The sequence below is a fragment of the Magnolia sinica genome, chromosome 7 (genome assembly GCF_029962835.1).
Source record: "Magnolia sinica isolate HGM2019 chromosome 7, MsV1, whole genome shotgun sequence".
Taxonomy (NCBI): Eukaryota; Viridiplantae; Streptophyta; class Magnoliopsida; order Magnoliales; family Magnoliaceae; genus Magnolia; species Magnolia sinica.
In genome coordinates, this window is record NC_080579.1 from 66,010,155 (window position 1) to 66,028,181 (window position 18,027).

General features: G+C 37.1%; 1 protein-coding gene across 1 annotated transcript; it reads left to right on the top strand.

The window, feature by feature from the left end:
* The first annotated feature begins 12,322 nt into the window (after positions 1-12,322).
* LOC131251399 (putative glucose-6-phosphate 1-epimerase) lies at positions 12,323-15,892 on the top strand. Its single transcript, XM_058252071.1, has 5 exons — positions 12,323-12,558; positions 13,039-13,173; positions 13,723-13,825; positions 14,077-14,176; positions 15,594-15,892. The coding sequence occupies exons 1-5, from the start codon at positions 12,383-12,385 to the stop codon at positions 15,680-15,682; spliced, it is 603 nt and encodes a 200-aa protein (XP_058108054.1). The 5' UTR covers positions 12,323-12,382; the 3' UTR covers positions 15,683-15,892.
* The last annotated feature ends 2,135 nt before the right edge of the window (positions 15,893-18,027 follow it).

Consider the following 18,027-nt stretch of genomic DNA (forward strand, 5'->3'; position numbering starts at 1 on the left):
GTTTCTGTATGCTTAGTTTATTTAACGTACTTAGCCATTTTTAATTTGTTGATTTAGTCAACCAAGATGCAATGCAAGGATGGCGATATCTCTTTTTCTTTTTTACATTGAAACGATCTGATATAGCAGGTGTATCATAATTTCTGATACAACAAAATTTTCCCACCATCATGGCATAAGTACACAATATCCAATCCAGGAAAACGGTGGGCCACACAATGATGATTAGCTGATATAAAATTTTGTATATCAGCTATTAGTTTTCTTTTGCAAACACAACAAATAAGTTTTTGTATGCTTAGTTTATTTTACATACTTAACCATTTTTAATTTGTTGATTTAGTCAACCAAGACGCAATGCAAGGATGGCGATATCTCTTTTTCTTTTTTACATTGAAACGATATGATATAGCAGGTGTATCATAATTTCTGATACAACAAAATTTTCCCACCATCATGGCATAAGTACACAATATCCAATCCAGGAAAACAGTGGGCCACACAATGATGATTAGCTGATATAAAATTCTGTATATCAGCTATTAGTTTTCTTTTGCAAACACAACAAATAAGTTTCTGTATGCTTAGTTTATTTTACGTACTTGACCATTTTTAATTAATTTGTTGATTTAGTCAACCAAGATGCAATGCAACCACGGCGATATCTCTTTTTCTTTTTTACATTGAAATGATCTGATATAGCAGGTGTATCATAATTTCTGATAAAACAAAATTTTCCTACGATGGTGACATAAGTACACAATACTAATCCAGGAAAACGGTGGGCCACACAATGATGATTAGCTGATATAAAATTCTGTATATCAGCTATTAGTTTTCTTTTGCAAACACAGCAAATAAGTTTTGTATGCTTAGTTTATTTTATGTACTTAAGCATTTTTAATTTGTTAATTTAGTCAACCAAGACGCAATGAAGCGATCTGATCTAGCAGGTGTATCATAATTTCTGATACAACAAAATTTTCCCACTATCATGGCATAAGTACACAATATCCAATCCAGGAAAATGGTGGGCCACACAATCATGATTAGCTGATATAAAATTCAGGTAGCTCCACTTATCAAGAAGGACACAAAAGCAAAATCAACATATAGCCAATAGCAGACTAAATATATGGGTGTGGCCTAACCAATGAGTGGATTGGCCTGATTTTTCATATCAGATGAGTATCATGGTGTGTCCCATCTTTTGCACGCCTTGGATATCCTACATATGACATGTTGGCCGTAAAAGATGGTTGTACATGATCATCTCTCTCTCTACCCATTCCGTGATGCTTTTGGTTTCTTTGAATATTGAAAAGTTAGTAAAATATCTGGGTCAGATCTTAGATATTCAGGTTCCCTTTCTTTATGTGTTTGTTGAGACTTGAGCTCTCCAATCCATTGTTATCAAGCCGTTGGATTAGATCCTCTACTACAGTTAAAGATTCCATTGACTGGTCTTGATTAGTTTATTTTATTACTTGTATTTAGATTCTGAAGCAAGGTCTTTTTCCTAGTTTATTTTATTACTTTCTTTTGGATCCTGTCCATTATGGACTTGCGGTTCCTGGTTTATCCCATCATGGGCCTGTTTTTTTCGATCTTAACCACCTTCCTTTAAACATTCACTTGGGGTCGCAGGTGGGCCAATATACTTTCTTCAGATCTATTCATGCATGGGTTATTCATGGGTTGATCTTCAAGATTCTATGGTGGATATTAGCATCATCTAACCAAATTGAGAATTTATAACCATAAGAAATCAATGTGGGGCCCATCAAATGGATTGATTCTCAGGTTTTATTTACTCAGGAAAAAAAAAAATCTCAGTTGTCGATTTTGCATGTTATTGACCTGATGTTTAGGATCGTCCGGTTGGTATGTTACACTCAAAAGTGACCCATGAAAGGTGGACCAATTGAAAGTCCTGATCGATGCTACAAAAAAAAAAAATTGTAATTAGCTCTCACATGTTGAAATGGTCAGCAACCAAAACCACAAGTTTACAACTACTCCAGTAATTTTTTTACGGAGACAGAGGAGAAATGAGAAGGCAACTCACATGTGAAGACTATTCATGTGGCAATTTTAACAAATGTGCCAGCATGGTACATGTTTGTTGGGATTTAGGACACTCATGTGAGTAAAAGAAACGGAGGAGATGGTATTGTAAAGTGTTCAACAAGCATGCCTTTAGGATAATCTAGGCCTACTCCTGCAAATAATATTGTACAAGCCAAACACCTACACCTTTTAAAACAACTGTTGAAGGAAAGAAAACCGGAGAGAGAGATAACAGTAATAGATGTATTCTTGGTGTTTTGTGACTTTCCTAGACCATGTATATTGACATTTTGAGTGAGCATCTTGCCTGAAAGGATGCCTTGAAGAGGTACTGCTTGCTCGCAAAAGATAAATAAGTCTTTTCATTGGAAGTGATGGCATTGCTGTAATTTAACTAAGCAGTTAACTATAGCTGACTAGTCAACACTGTTCCACATCACATTACCTGAATGCCATCTCAATCCCCACTAGGGTACTGGCAACTGCAACATAGGCGTCATGTCAGGCGATGGTAAACGTGGTTCGACCATTTGCCGGACCTTCCTTCCCGCTGCAAGGTGAACCACAGTTTATACCAATTCGGTCACATAGTATACATGATAGAATTCGGGGCACATTAGAAGTGATTTGAGTTCATATTCAAACCAAATATCATTGATCATTGGCGTCGAAATAAATCGAATGGTCTAGAGATTGACTCTCTGATTAACCAACTGTTGTTGCACTAATTAGGGAATTTGCGGAGGTTGGAGAGGTTGGAGCTCTGCCTCAACACTGTTAAAATTGTGAATTTGCGACGTATTTTTGTGACGGGCTTTGTCCGTCGCAAAAATCGTTTGGTTTAGCGACGGATTTAATCCGTCTCTAACGGAAAAGGTCTGTCGCTAACCCGTCTTTCTCGAAAATCTGTAATCCAAACGTCGCAGAATTTCGTGACGGACCAAACTCCGTCGCTAAAATCTGATTTACGACGGATTTTGGTCCGTCGTAATTTAGTGATGGAATAAATTCGTAGCAAATTTAAATTTTGCGATAGAGCATGATCAGTTGCAAATTCCCGCCCAAAATACCAAATGGCGACACTTTTCAGTTGCTTTTGCGATGAATCTTAGTCCGTTGTAAAAGGACTTTTACCTTACAATAATTTTTTTTTTCATTTTTTTTAAAATATGGTGGAAAATTAAGTTTTTTAGTAGTCTAATAATTATTTTTTAATAGAATTTCAGTCGTTTAATTGTACATATTTGTATCTAAGATTATTTTTTAACAATTGATTGAATGCAAAAAGAAAATTTATTTTGTTTTTATATCAAATGAGTGACATTTTTATTTTTTAATTTAAAACAAATATTTAAATGATTTGTAATATCACATGAAAAAGAATATTGACAAGTTTTAAAATTTTAACAATGTTTGAGAAAAAATTAGATTTTGAGAAAATAAAAATCGTGATTTAATAAAAATCTATTTTGTGGGAATGAAAAAGTATATTGAATAAAGTTGATAATTTTGAAAAAAAAGAATTTGATTTCGAGAAAAAAATAATATCCTGAAAAGGAAAATTAAAAAGATTTTTAAAAATGTGAAAAATTTCACAATGTTGAAAAATGAAAATATTTTGAAAAAGAAAATGAGAGTGTGTATTTTGAAAAATAAAATAAAATTGACAAGTTTGAAAAAAAGAAATGCTTTAAAAAAAATTGGAGAAGTTACAAATAATTGAAAATTTTAAAATAAAACGATATTAAAAAATCGATACTTCAACAAAAAACAAACATTTTGAAACGAAAATTAAAGAACTTGAAAAAATTTGTGATTTTGAAAAATAATTGAAAATGTTCAAAATTTGAAATTAAAAGAAAAAGTTATTTTTAAAAACACTGAGATTTTGAAAAATAATATATCATTTTAAAAAAGAAAATTGAAAAGTTGAAAACAAAAAGATGCTTTTGAAGAAAAAATCGGCATTTTGGAATTTTTGGGAAAAAAAAAATTAAAATTTGAGAAATTTTTTAAGATTTTAAAAATAAAATTCAGAATTTGTATTTTAATTTTTTTTGAAATATTTTATAATAAAAATGATATTTTGTTAAAAGTTTTCAAAGAAAAATTAAGAGTAAAAAAAATATGCATTATGAAAAAAATGTTATTTTTAAATGAAAATTGAAATTTATTTGTGAAAAAAAATATATTTTTTAATAAATTATTAAGCACAATGACTAATTGAACCTTTAATTGTTATTGGACCATCTAATTAGCCCAGATTGAATAGTAAATAATTTTCAGATGTTTAAATCAAAATTCACTCAAATTGTTGGTCAATCTTGTATGCCCAGTATCTTTCTCATATGTAGCTTGATCGGGGCGAGTAATTGGTCAAATTGTGGGTATTGATCAGTAAAGTAGAGTGAATGGACCAGACATATAAAACGGGCCAAATATTCTTGTCAAAAATTTGACCCAACTTATTAACCTCGCGAGAACCTAAGAATTAATGTTAGTAAGTTTTGTGGGGCCCATTATGATGTGTGTCGCACATCAACACCGTTTTTTTGATGTGTCCCCTTTAGGTTATGAGATATCTCAAAAATCATCCGTATATGAAACTCAGGTGGGTCATACCATCTAAAACCACGTGAAGACATCCTAAAAAATATAAAAGCACTTGGTGGGGCCCACATGAGTTTTGGATGTGGCTGAAACTTGGTCTGACCCCTCATCCAAGTGTGACATACATAATGAGTAGGCTAGATATGTGAATCACATTTACGAAGGCCCAATATATGATTATGAATGTTTTAAGTAAACCCCTCTCCACTACATTTAGGTGAGTTAATCATTACCCTTACTAGAGTAAACTTTGTGGGGTCCACCATTATTTATTTATTTTATCCATTCCATTCATCCATGTTAACAGATAATTTGAAGTTTAAAAAACAAAAATGAAGCATGTCCGAAGCTCAAGTGGACCACACCATAGGAAATAGTGTAATTGAGCCTCTACCATTGAAAAATTCTTGGAGGTCATAGAAGTTTTGGATCAAGTTGATGTTTGTGTTTTCTCTTCATTCATATCTTTTTGATATTATGAACAAGTTGGATGGCAAATAAATATTACTGTGGGCCCAAGGCAGGTATGAACGGTGGAAATCATTATTCCACACTATTTCGTGTGGCATGGTCCACTTGAGTTTTCGATTTATCAAAAATTTGGGATCAACCCACTAAGTTCATCCATTTTTCAAGATCATTTTAGAGAATTATCCTAAAAATGAATCATATCCAAAGATTAAATGGACCACTGACACTAGCCAATGCTGGTGGTCGGTGCTCTGTGGGCCCCACCATGATGTATGTGTTTCATCCATGCCGTCCATCTATTTTTAAAGATCATCTTAAGGCATGAGACCAAAAATGAGGTATATCCCAATCTGAAATGGACCACATTACAGGAAACAGTGTTGAATGAGCGTCAACCATTAAAAACATTTTGGGGGCCATAAAAGTTTTGAATCAAGACAATTTTTGTTTTTCCCCTTCATCTAGGCCCGTATGACCTAATAAACAGATTGTATGTCAAATAAACAGTACAGTGGGCCTTAGGAGGATTTTAATGATAGATATCCTGTCACTATTGTTTTCATGTGGTGTGGTCCACCTGATATTTTTATACCTCTCATTTATGGAATAAATCCCTAAAATGATCTTTAAAAATGGATGAACGTAATGGATGAAATATATACAACATGGTGGGGCCCATAGAGCACCGACCACCAGCCAGGGGGTGGTGTAAGGGGGAGTAGCGAGACTAGCTACTGAAGTGACGTCAGCAAGTTCCGTGGGCCCCACCATAATGTAAGTTTTGTATCCACACCTTCCATCCATTTGGAGATGTCATTTTAGGGCAATATCCAAAGATCGGAGTTAAATCCAAAGCTCCAATGGACCCCAACACAGAAAATAATGGGACAGTGATGCCCACCATTAAAAATTCTAAAGGCCACAAAAGTTTTAGATGAAGCTGAAATTTGTGTTTTCCTTTATTTCATGTCTTTTTTAACTTTTGAACAGGTTGGATTTCAAATAAACATTATGATGGGACTTAGGATAGTTTCAACGGTGGGAATCACTCTCCCCACTGTTTTCTTTAGTGGGGCCCACTACATATCTTTTTTTTCCTCATTCTTTGGTTCTTACCCTAAAATGATATCTAAAAATGGATGAACGGTGTAGATATAACACATACATCATAGTGGGGCCCACAGAACTTGGTAACGTCAGCATCCAAACCGCGCGAGTCCAGAGACGGACGCGGATTTCCTGCTAAAGCCTTTAGCAGGAACTTCCTGCCCAAGAATGCTGGGTGGGGCCATGGAGATTATTTCGTGAAATCCATCCTTCCATACGTTTTTAGAGCTCATTTTATGACGTGCGACCAAAAATTAGGGGTATATAATACTTAAGTGGGCCACACGAGAGTAAATAGTGGTAATTCAGTGATCACCATTGAAGCATTCTTATGACCATAAAAGTTCTGAATATATTTTTTATTTTTTCGCTTCATCCCATTTGGAATGACCTTATAAACTGTTTAGATAGCAAGTAAACATTAAGGTTGAGGCTAGGAAGGTTTTAACGGTAGAAATTTATTTCCCCAGTTTTCCCTCTCGTGTGACCCCCTTAGTCTTGTATTCACCTCATTTTTTGTCTCACTTCCTGAAATTAGCTCGAAAAATGGATGGATGGAATGAATTTCTCACATACATTTCAGTGGGCCCCACCCTAGCATCCTTGCGCAGGAAGTTCCTGCGAAAGGCTTTCCAGGAAATCCGCGTCCGCCAGAGACTGGAAACGGATCGGCTACTCCCCTGCCACCGGCCAATGGCCCGGGTCGGTGCTCTGTGGGCCCCCACCATGATGTATGTGTTTCATCCATTCGGTCCATATATTTTTCTAGATCATTTCATGGTACCTTAAAATGAATGAGGTAAATACCAATATAAAGTGGACCACATTACAAGAAACAGTGTTGAATGAATGTCAACCATTAAAAACTTTTTAGGGGCCTTAAAAGTATTGGATCAAGTTGATCTTTGTTTTTTCCCTTCATCTGGGTATTTATGATCTAATAAACAGATTGGATGTCAAATAAACAGTACCGTGGGCCTTAGGAGGATTTAAATGATGGATATCCAATCAATGTTGTTTTCCTGTGGTGTGGTCCACCTGAGATATATTTCCCCATAATTTTTAGTAGAAAGCCATAAAATGATATTTAAAAATTTATTAACGGAATGGATGAAATAAATACACCATGGTGGGGCCCACGGAGCACCGACCACCCGCCATGGGGCTGGTGTTAGGGGGAGTAGCCCATCCGTTTCCCCAGAGACCGCCCTAATCTCTCGCACCCTCTCCTCTCTTTCTATCTCTCTGATCTCTCCACGACAGATCTACTGTTGCCGAACGCCCTACCCACCCACGCCCTCTCTCTCTCTCTCTCCCTCTGAAGCTCAGTTGAAGGCTAGCTCATTCACGACCGTGAGGTATCTCTCTCTCTCTCTCTCTCTCTCTCTCTCTCTCTCTCTCTCTCTCTCTCAATCTCAATACCGATTTAGGGATTTGGGGATTTAGCAATTTGTGGATTCCTGATTTGATGTGGACCCTCATTTAGGGATTTGGGGATTTTAGGGCTTACAGATTTGAATGTGGACCCCGAATCGGGGATTTTGAAGGTACATCTTTTTTGGGACGTTGTCAAATCCTCAAATTTGGGGATTAGAGGAAGAGGCTGGGGTTGTAAATGAAGGGATTCTTAAAGTCTTTTTGATCATCAAATCGGTATGCATATTGCGGTATGCATATTGTGGGCTCCGTTGTGGATGAACTATGGAACATAGTGCCAAAAACATATTGATTGGATGATCATCTCTGTCCAATTGGCGGCTGTCAAATGGATGGATACAGAGAAGAGTCCAAATACAATGGGTGAATCAGATTATTAGCATTGCTGATTCATTGTGATTTCTGGACCTTACATTGCATATTTTCATGCCTTTTTTTTGTTGGATATTGTTTTTAGGAAACGATGCAACTGTTCTTTCTTATAAATAGTTTTATTTTCATCTGATTCCCTTTTTGCCTAAGATATACTGATAATTGATGCACTTGTGGGCAATCAAAGTTCCATCTATAATCTGTCTGCTATATACAAAAGCTCCCTGCACCTTGGAGATACATTTCCTAGTACCTTTTGTAAGTGGATGGTAGTATTTTAGCATGGATTTTGTAGGGACTTTCAATCAACCTAATTGGCCTGAAATCCCTCAAGGACCCACTCCTTTTTTCTTTGGAATGAGAGTAATAAGTGATGTTCCCAACTCCAATGAAAATACAACTACTTTCAGAAGCTTACATTTCAACCTTTGTAGTATGTAGTATGTAGTACGGATGCAAGACAGAGGATCAAACTCTCACTCTTTTATGGTGTGCAGCTGACAGAGAGCACGGCCTGCAACCTTTCATGTAAAGCTGCACCTTCCAACCTGTACATGCACTTGGACTCTCATCTGTTCTTTGAATATTTGGTATTGCTTGTCTTCCTAAATTATATTTGTTGAAATCTTTTACAAATCTCACACCTAGTATATATGTTCTCTTCATCCTCAATGGAATAGATATAAGAAAGTTTCCAGCGTGTAGTCTCTGAATTGTAGTGTATTTGAGCATGAGAGTATATATATATAGTCTCTTTTCTGATTTTATTTTATTTAATGAGTTATCTAGATTTGAGAATTGAATATTCTAACACAATGGATCACCTATTTGATGTAACGAGCCAAGGCTGGTCTATTAAGCATTACAGGAACTCAAAAAAGGCTCTCCCTTTGAGGCTGCTGAAGCTGCTTTTTTTTTTTTTTCTTCTTCTTCTTTTTCCTTCTGCTTCTTACCACATGATGATGTAGACCCTTCATTTTCAAGGTCCCACCATACATGAATATTCTAACACAATGGATCACCTATTTGATGTAACGAGCCAAGGCTGGTCTATTAAGCATTACAGGAACTCAAAAAAGGCTCTCCCTTTGAGGCTGCTGAAGCTGCTTTTTTTTTCTTCTCTTTTTTCCTTTTGCTACTTACCACATGATGATGTAGACCCTTCATTTTCAAGGTCCCACCATACATGGGCCACATGAAAAATGTCCTCATTGATTTTAGATCCTCAGACATCCAAACCAAATCTAGGAATTACTTTTTTGAGCCATTATTTGCAACTTCCTCTGTATGAATGGTAATAGGCCTGACTAGTGAGATTCTTAGCGTGTTTTGTGTAGGATGTAGTGGCGCACTTGGAATAAACGCAACCCTAGTACATGCTGTTTGTACTAAGTAAGAAAGGTTGCATTTGATATTGATTAAAATGTGTGCTCCAATGCTACCAGACCATAGTTTATGATGGTACCAGGCAGTTGTGGCGCCCTTCATCCAGGCCAAATGGAGGGTCTGAATGTCCTTGATTCATATATTTTTCACAGGGAAACAGCATGACGAAAGTTTTCATCTTCCAATGAAGATGAGTGGGAGCACACATTGGCCGTTCCATCAGGAAATTCATTGTCTATGTGCTATGTGAGGCCATTGTGATGCTAGTGCAACATCCACTCCGTCCATCATTTGAGAAAAATCATGTTAGGATTTAAGCCTAATGGTATATTTGTTATGGATTTTTCAGATGAGGAACCTGTTATATTACATTTATAAAAATTTATATTACATTTATATACCATTAGACTTAACCCAAAATCCCCAAAAACATCCTGGTGCTTTTCCCATATACATGCCTAATGGAACATGCTATGCATAGCTAATATTTCTTCTTTAGAAGTTCACATTTGCTAGAACATTTCCCAAATTAGTTTATCAACAGATCTAATTAAAAGCTTGTGAAACTAATTAGAATGCCAATCATCTCATCTCTTTACAGGTTTCTCATCATTGATGGATACTTTACTAATGCACATGTTACCTTTGTAGATATTGATTGATCTCTAACTGGTTTTGGGCTTTCTTTCCAACATGCAGATATTGAACCTTGTTGATGTTCAGTGTCATTCTGGAAGTCTACTTGTTAATTCATTTTGTCTCACATAAAAGCTAGTTTTAAGTGACAGTTTTTCTATTGACAGGCTGAGAACCCAACTTCAGTACCTCAATGCTTCACCATGGTGCCTGAGCATCCTCCTGTGTGGACTGGTCTCTATCCTGGTTTCTTTCCCAACTTTGAGGTAATCTCCCGCCTATTTTACTTCTTGTTTCTTATTGTAATTTCTTTGCTGATGTGGCTTTCCTCGAGCATTGGGTGAACCAAGATGGACATTACTGCCGCTAGAAAATTGACTGAACCTCACCTTGAGTTGTTCTAGTTGTTATCATTAGCACACCACATAGATTACACTTCTAAGGGATATATCCATCATCATTGGCATTTGTGTCATCTTGTCTTCACTTTCAAAATATCGGACGCCTTTCCCAGTACTCTACTCCTTGTGACTACTGGTGGTTTACCAAAGAAATTGCAGTTTTGGAAAACCTTATTCATGTGATTTAGCTTATTAAGAAATCTTATACCATCCGATTCAACCTGGGATACATTAGATTTGATCAATTAAGAGCAACGGTTGTTAATCCGTCCAAAAAAAAAAAAAAAAAAAACAGTTGGAATATCAATTTGAGGATACATTTTCCCAATTATCATGCTTAGCTAAACTTTTGAAGATATATTTGGCCCGAAGCTTCACCCTTTTGGCCTTTGAATGTTGTTGAGCCTGTGGAAGACTCTAGTTCCTTCTATGATTTTGATCAAAAGAAAAACAACCGTTGGAATATGACCAGTTCATTGCGGGGCCTGCTGGACAAATTGGTCCAAATCTTTGTATTCTACAAAATGTTCCCATGGAACTTGCATGTAATAGGTATGATCATAATCCATGTGCAATTAGAATGCCTCATTCAAGCTCATCTTCTTTGATTTTCACCCCTGTTTTCCTCATTTTTTTTTTCGTCTGAATGTTACTTAGGTAAGAGATTGTCTATGAAATCTTTTAACATATAATGGCCTACATGCATATGCCTTGCTGTAAAAGATGGTTATGGTTCCTATCATTGCCTTGCTTGGATGGTAATTTTTCTCTATTATTGAATTTGAAGGTTACTACAATTTTTCTGTAGTCTTTGATTTATATAGAAAAAAAAAAAAACAAATCAAGAAAAAAACCCAATCAAAAGCTATTTGTGGAATTGGGTTTCTATTGTTTCTTCATTTCCAATTTTATGCAGGGGTGAGCCCTCGATGGTTCAAGCTCCAGGAACGTAAACCCGAAGTTTCAGCTATGTGTCTGACATGGTATGTTGTAGATACTTTCTTCCTCCTAGACTCGGTATTATGCAAAAATGACTTTTGTTTGAACTATAATAGTTACATTTGTCATGTATTCCTTTTGTTGTTTGATCATTGTTTTGGGCCATGTATTATATGGTGAAAAAGGGCATTCTAAATGCTAATGCTTCCTTTTCTAGGTAAACGGTTCTATGCCCACAGAATTGCTTTGCTTGCTTCTTCAGACACATTCCGTGCAATGTTTGACGGTGGTTATCAGGTGAGTCTAGCCATATTTTCACATTCAACACATGGTACATCAGTACATTGTCATGCATCTTCACGCAAGGTGATTTGCAGGCTTTCTAGTCAATAGCATCTCCACCTACAAAGCCATGGCATGGTAAGTTCACTTGTTTACTTGTAAGAATCAAATCGCCTTTCTTGAATCTAATTTTCTTTGCATAATTCTCTTTGATGTATGTATTTCATCATCACGATTTTCAGGTTTCTTAAAAACAACAGCTTGTCCGATACACTGCCATCCCAAAAAAGCTATAAACTTCTTAATGTGAATGTTCATCTGACTCATTTGTACTGAACTTGTAGCTTTAATATGTATTTTGATGCAATATTGAGTTGGATTCCAATCTGTTTGGGTGCTGCTTGAAAATAACTTTGAACTCATTTTAGTTAATGGTGATAATGTTTCAGAACATGAAATTCATGAGTTGCAGAGCTATGTGACAAACTTCATGTACTAGACAAATCATCCTAGCTTTTGCTGAAATATTGTCTTTTATCTACTGCGGGCTATATTTAAGCCACCAAAAGCAATGCGAGGAGTAATCCCCATTTGCTTCCCACAGGTTCATGCATGCTCATATCTTTTCCTGTGGTATCTAATTCCAAGTTCCCGAACAACATCATCTTTTAATGCTCTTGAAGTTTGGAAACTGTGGATCACTGGAGCAACATGGGTTTGCAAGGAACAAGATTTGGACCATTGATGATGATCCTCCACCTCTTCATCCTGCTGAGTACATTGGCAAGTCTGCTATAGACTTGCTACTGAAACCATCTGAAGAGGATATGAAGTGCTGGCCCCACTGGTATGAACCCAGTACTTATAGACAGTTGGGCTGTTGTTGTTATTGTCTTTAGAACATTTGGGTAGTATTGGACTTGCAATAATTGAAACTTGATTGGGTCATTGGAATTCAGAACTCTTTTGTAGGGCATGTTTGCATGCGCATGGCACTAATCAAATCAGATAAGATTAGCCGGATGTATTTTGTTTTCTATGGGGAGACGAAATGAAATGAATTGATACAGTTGACGCTTGTAAGGTGTCTCCCCTTTAATGGGGCTGTTTTGCATTAACCTTGTTCGATTAAAATCTTTTTTCTATTAAAAAAATGAAAAATCTTGGGAATTGCCGCCCTTCCAACTGGCCCTTAAATAGTTCAGATGAAAAATGATGAAACTTTTGTATCTTCTTCTCTTCTCTTTTTCATGTTAAATTTTCTCTTTTATTTATTTATTTTGTATGCGATGTCTTGCTAATGAAAAAATTTACCTCTGCATTTCAGTTTTGAGTTCCATCTTAGAGTGGCTCTTGCGTTGAATGGAGATCTCACCATGATATTGCGGATTAGGAACCTTGACAGCAAACCATTTAGTTTCTCTTTTGCTTTCCACACATATTTCTCTGTTTCTGACATCAAGTACGGAAAAATCTCTGTTGGATTAGAATTGACATCCCTGTATTGGATTAGGACCATAGAACTCATCTTCATTTAATCCATTGATTGAATTATCATTTGATATTTTTGTCTTGTTGTTCAAACTTTAGTGTTCAAATTCAGAATTGAATTTTTTATTTGAAGCTTCTTAAGCTCACATGCAGTCCTCCACCCACACCTCTACATGTGACCACACGCCAATCTTGCAAGCGCATGCAAAAATCAAGCAGTGTGTCAAGTGGGCCCCACCTTTTAGATGACTTGGCCTAAAATTATCATGCCAAATGAATCATCGGGTGGATCATGCTCAAGGAAGCCAGCGACGGTTTTAAAAAGTTTTCATGACTCCATAACAACTTAGACATGTGCCTTAGCTGGTGAGGGGACTTCCTGGTTTTCAAGCCAGGTCATCTGCATGATGGGTCCCATGTGACTGGCACCCTGGATGTCCCACACACATTCATGAATTCATGCTTTATGTAGTCTTAAATATTAAAGTGGGTTGGATATGAACTTGAATTGTCTTCACAGTGAAGGGAGGATAGAAGGGCTGGAGACACTTGATTATCTGGACAGCCTTTGCCAACGAGAACGCTTCACTGAACAAGGAGATGCCATAACATTTGAGTCTGAGGTAAGAGTACTGAGATTGGCGAAACATGTGGGATACTATGTGAATGGAACTATGTTTTGCTGGAAACATTGAAATGGGTCTGAAACCCAACCATCCCTCCTAGAAAAACATGGAAACAATTGCCAAGTTTTTCTTCTTTTTTACTTTTCAAATGATTCTATACATGAGCTATTTCCCATCTTGTGCTTGACCAGAGTAGATAGCAAGAATCACAAAAAGGATCTCTTACAAGATTTCTCTAATGTACGCAGGTGGATCGCGTTTATCTTAGCTCTCCAAATGTAATTGCAGTCCTTGACCACGAAAAGAAGCGGACGTTTGTTATAAGAAAAAAGGGGCTTCCCGATGTTGGTAAGATGTCCATTCTCTACTAAATTTCCGTAATTCCACCATTCATTTCACATTAATAATTAATTGCCTCGTACATTCTGTGGGGAAGAAATCTATGCTTTTTCAACCTGAGCATAGGCACAATATACATAGGCTTTTCAGTTTGTACAATTGAACCATGGCTTAGTGATCTAGACCATTGGTCCAATGGGGCCCCTTCGCCGATGAAACCATGCTCTGAAAAACCACCAGGAGATGCTAACCATCTTGGGCTGTTTTTTGAGTTGAATATGGATGTTTTACCATGTTTCTCTTCTAGACCATCTATTTGCAGGCCACAAATTGAAAGGTTGGGATTCTCCTATTGAGAAGACCATCTGCAGTGGTGCCCAACATGCCCATGCTCTGGACAATTGAACAGCAGGTCCTGTTCTATAAACCAAAAACCTAAGTCTAACGTGCATATTTCTGGGTGGCAAACTGTGAAATTCCTCTTTTCTCAATATATGCCTACTACAATTCCATAGCCTGTTTGGTGGAAAGAAGGAATTCCTTGGCATCATCCCTTGTGTGGAATGGCAGAACAGAATTCATGTGGCTGACCCCAAAGCCCAAGATTCAGCTCTATTCAGGTAGACCACACAATTGGAAACAGTGTACAGGGCAACCCTCACCCTCCAAACTGTTTCCCTTCGTGTGACCCACCTAAATCACAGATGCATGGGTCCGATTTTTGGAGCGATGCATAAATTTTAATGTGGAATCAAATGGTTGGAGTTGATTATCCAAAGCTTTCAAGTGTACGTGGGATGCCCAATCCGAATTGTCCATTCTTTCATACAATTAGGTACAACTATGCCAATAGGATGATCCCAATTGTTCAATCAATCGCAGGGATAATGGGCAGCCAAGATTGAGCAAAGAAGCAAAATAGGTCCATCATCTTGAGCCATCTATTTATAGATCTTGCTTTTATGTTGCTTATGATTCCGAAGTAGCACTTTGGTTTGATGATTCTAACAGTGTGATCTATGGTTTGTAAAAAATAGACACAACAAATTGGAATCATTCACAGGGTTACAATCATCCAATCGGTGTGATTCTTGGTCATGGCTTGCTCCCTATGTTATTATTGAATGAACGGTCCGGATTGATGATCGGGCACCCCATGTGTCACATTAGGGACAATTAGCAAAATCCACACACAACTAGTTGGCATGTGGGACCCACCATGGTGTTTGTATGTCATTTTGGCCATCCAACTATCAGGTGGGGCACACCATAGACACACACACACACAACCCAAGTCCAACCGGTTGGACAAGTTATACTCCACCCAGCTGATAACTTCTAACCAGTTAAGAGCATGTGAAATCCAGCCCCTCAAGTTACATGATGCCTTTTGAAACTCATTACATATAAAATGTCTTTTAAGCAGGAATTTCAATGGGAGCTGTTGCTGGAATCTCTGTTGCAGTGGTTGCCATTATACTGTTTCTAGTTTTGTCTATACATTGGTGCATCTAGAAGAAATAAACTGAAGAAGGCATCATTGCTTCGACCACCTTTCGAAGATAAGTCTATTCACCATGGATAAGGTAAATCTCTTGGTTAGGCATTAATCTCTACATTTTCCTTTTAGGAATGCTCCTTCAAGGTTCCACCGAGGCCATGGTAATCTGAAAGTGATTCATGTTAGGAAAGATTAAATAGGTAGTTTGTCGCTCCCAAGTTATTCAATAGCGGTAATGGCCAGCATAATAGGTGGTTGTTGAACTGTTTTATGGGCTGTAATGGTCGATTTTTTATAGCTATATTATTACCTTATTTCATCAGTAGCTGATCTAATTTTGACTATTTACTATATATTTAGTTCAGTTTCTTATCAAGGCTTACTGAGCATCCAAACACATTAATATTTAGTCCAGTTGAATCTCGTGAATGTGATTCTCATTAAACAATCGTGTGAAATATTTTTTGAATGACTATCAGGTGTAAGATTCAAAATAATAATAATAATAATAATGATAAAATCTGATGATATTTTATTTATTTACAGATATTTTAGCGACGGGCCAAATCCGTCGCTAATTTCTGATATCAACAACGGGCCTAATGTTTTTAATGACGAATAATTCAGGTGGTTTTTTCAGAATTTCAATGATGGGTTTTTAATTCTTTGCAATGGATCTCATCCGTCGGTAATCTGCGACAGACCTTATCCGTCGCAAATTCAACGACAGTCCATCGAGGAAAAAACAACCCAGTAAACAGCGACGGACCAAGTGACGGATGAAATCCGTCGTTTATTTGGTTTTACGACGGATTTGGTCCGTCGAAAATCCGTGATTTTGGCGTAGTGCAATGAGTTCTTTTCTGCCTTAAAAATTAACAAGTTTCAAAGGTGGAACATTATATGGTTGATAAAAAATATATGTTGAATATGGATGCGAAAAAGTAAGACTTTGACTAAAACGGGATCACCGACCTGGTCGAGAGAAGTGGGGTGCTTCATCTAGTAGCATGCTGATGGGTGAGGAATGGACAATGCCGAGATTTACAAGCTAATGTCGACCCAGCGTATTTGCATAGGTGGACGATTTCTAAGATTATGATCTTCCTTTAGATCCGGCACGCAGGCGCAGATGGAATGAAATTATAGCTATTGGTTATCACTAAGTCGGTCCACCTTGAAGCAGAGATGGACTAAGCTAATCCTAGAGACTAAGCGCCCCACGACTAATGAGCATTGGAGAAAGATGTTTGCGCTATATTGATCGATTGTTTATAGTTGGGTTTTGGATTGATGCTGAGATCCCTTGCATTGAACTCTTTTATGCTATTTATAGACTTTCGAATGATGCCCTGAAAATAATCGTTGCTTGTGTGGTGATGCCAGATACAACACCATCTGTAAAGCAACAATTATGTTCTCTCGATTGTGCCTTGCCTTCGTCGAATGTGATCTTATCACAACAACTTCTTGAATGTGCTTTAGCGCTGACATGGCCCTAACGATTACTCGTCCTTATCCAATAGTCACCCAAGCGCCACGATTCTTTGAAGATATGACCATTAATATGTCGTTCCCCATATATTTAGCGCATGTTATGAAGGTATCGAGCTTGCCACGTGGCTGCTTCCACGCTATTAATCTAGTATTGTGAAATCTTGTCCAAATATTGTCCCCATGTTTCCTGCTGTTCAGCCAACAATAGAGAGAAACATGAAGCTTTTTCGATGAGCAATTATTACTCAACCACACGGCAAGGCTCTCATTCATCAAACATGCGAACGCCACTTCTATTGTTTCATTCCTTTTATAGGCTTCAACCATGTGGCAATCGGAGAAGATATCACCATATCAATCGCCGCAGCTTTTGCCTCAAAAGTCTCGCCTACCTTCATTCAACAATTAATGTTAGGAATGTGGTATGGGTATATACAATTGTTTGCCTTTCTTCTTCGTCTTTTGAAATTTTGATTGTTCTTAACACTAAATCTCTCCTCTTCACCAATCGTCATGGCTCCTAAGAAGTCTTATGCTTCATCTCCAATCTCAGCATCTCCTCTTCTTCTCCCATTGGAGCCACTTCACTCTTCTTATAATCCAAAGTTACTTTTCTCATCTGAATCTGACAATCCAACTCTATACTCTTTTTAGGTCTAGCTTTCCCTCCAACTTCTTCTCTAGACTTAATTGATATTTCCAAATACTTCCTAGCCAATGAAAAGAACTTTTGATCAATCGTAATTCCATTGAACCAAAAACTCTAAAGAATGGTCCACATGGTATAAAGGAGTCAATGCCGGTTACTAGTCTCTATGGGAAAAAGTCAATATCACAAAATATATTCACCTATTTACTTGTG

Excerpts from the sequence above, each read along its gene's own strand:
- LOC131251399 (XM_058252071.1), top strand. The coding sequence starts at position 12,383 with ATGCTCTTGAAGTTTGGAAACTGTGGATCACTGGAGCAACATGGGTTT. Across the intron at positions 13,174-13,722 it reads TTCTCTGTTTCTGACATCAA|TGAAGGGAGGATAGAAGGGC; the intron begins GTACGGAAAAAT and ends TTGTCTTCACAG. Across the intron at positions 13,826-14,076 it reads CCATAACATTTGAGTCTGAG|GTGGATCGCGTTTATCTTAG; the intron begins GTAAGAGTACTG and ends TAATGTACGCAG.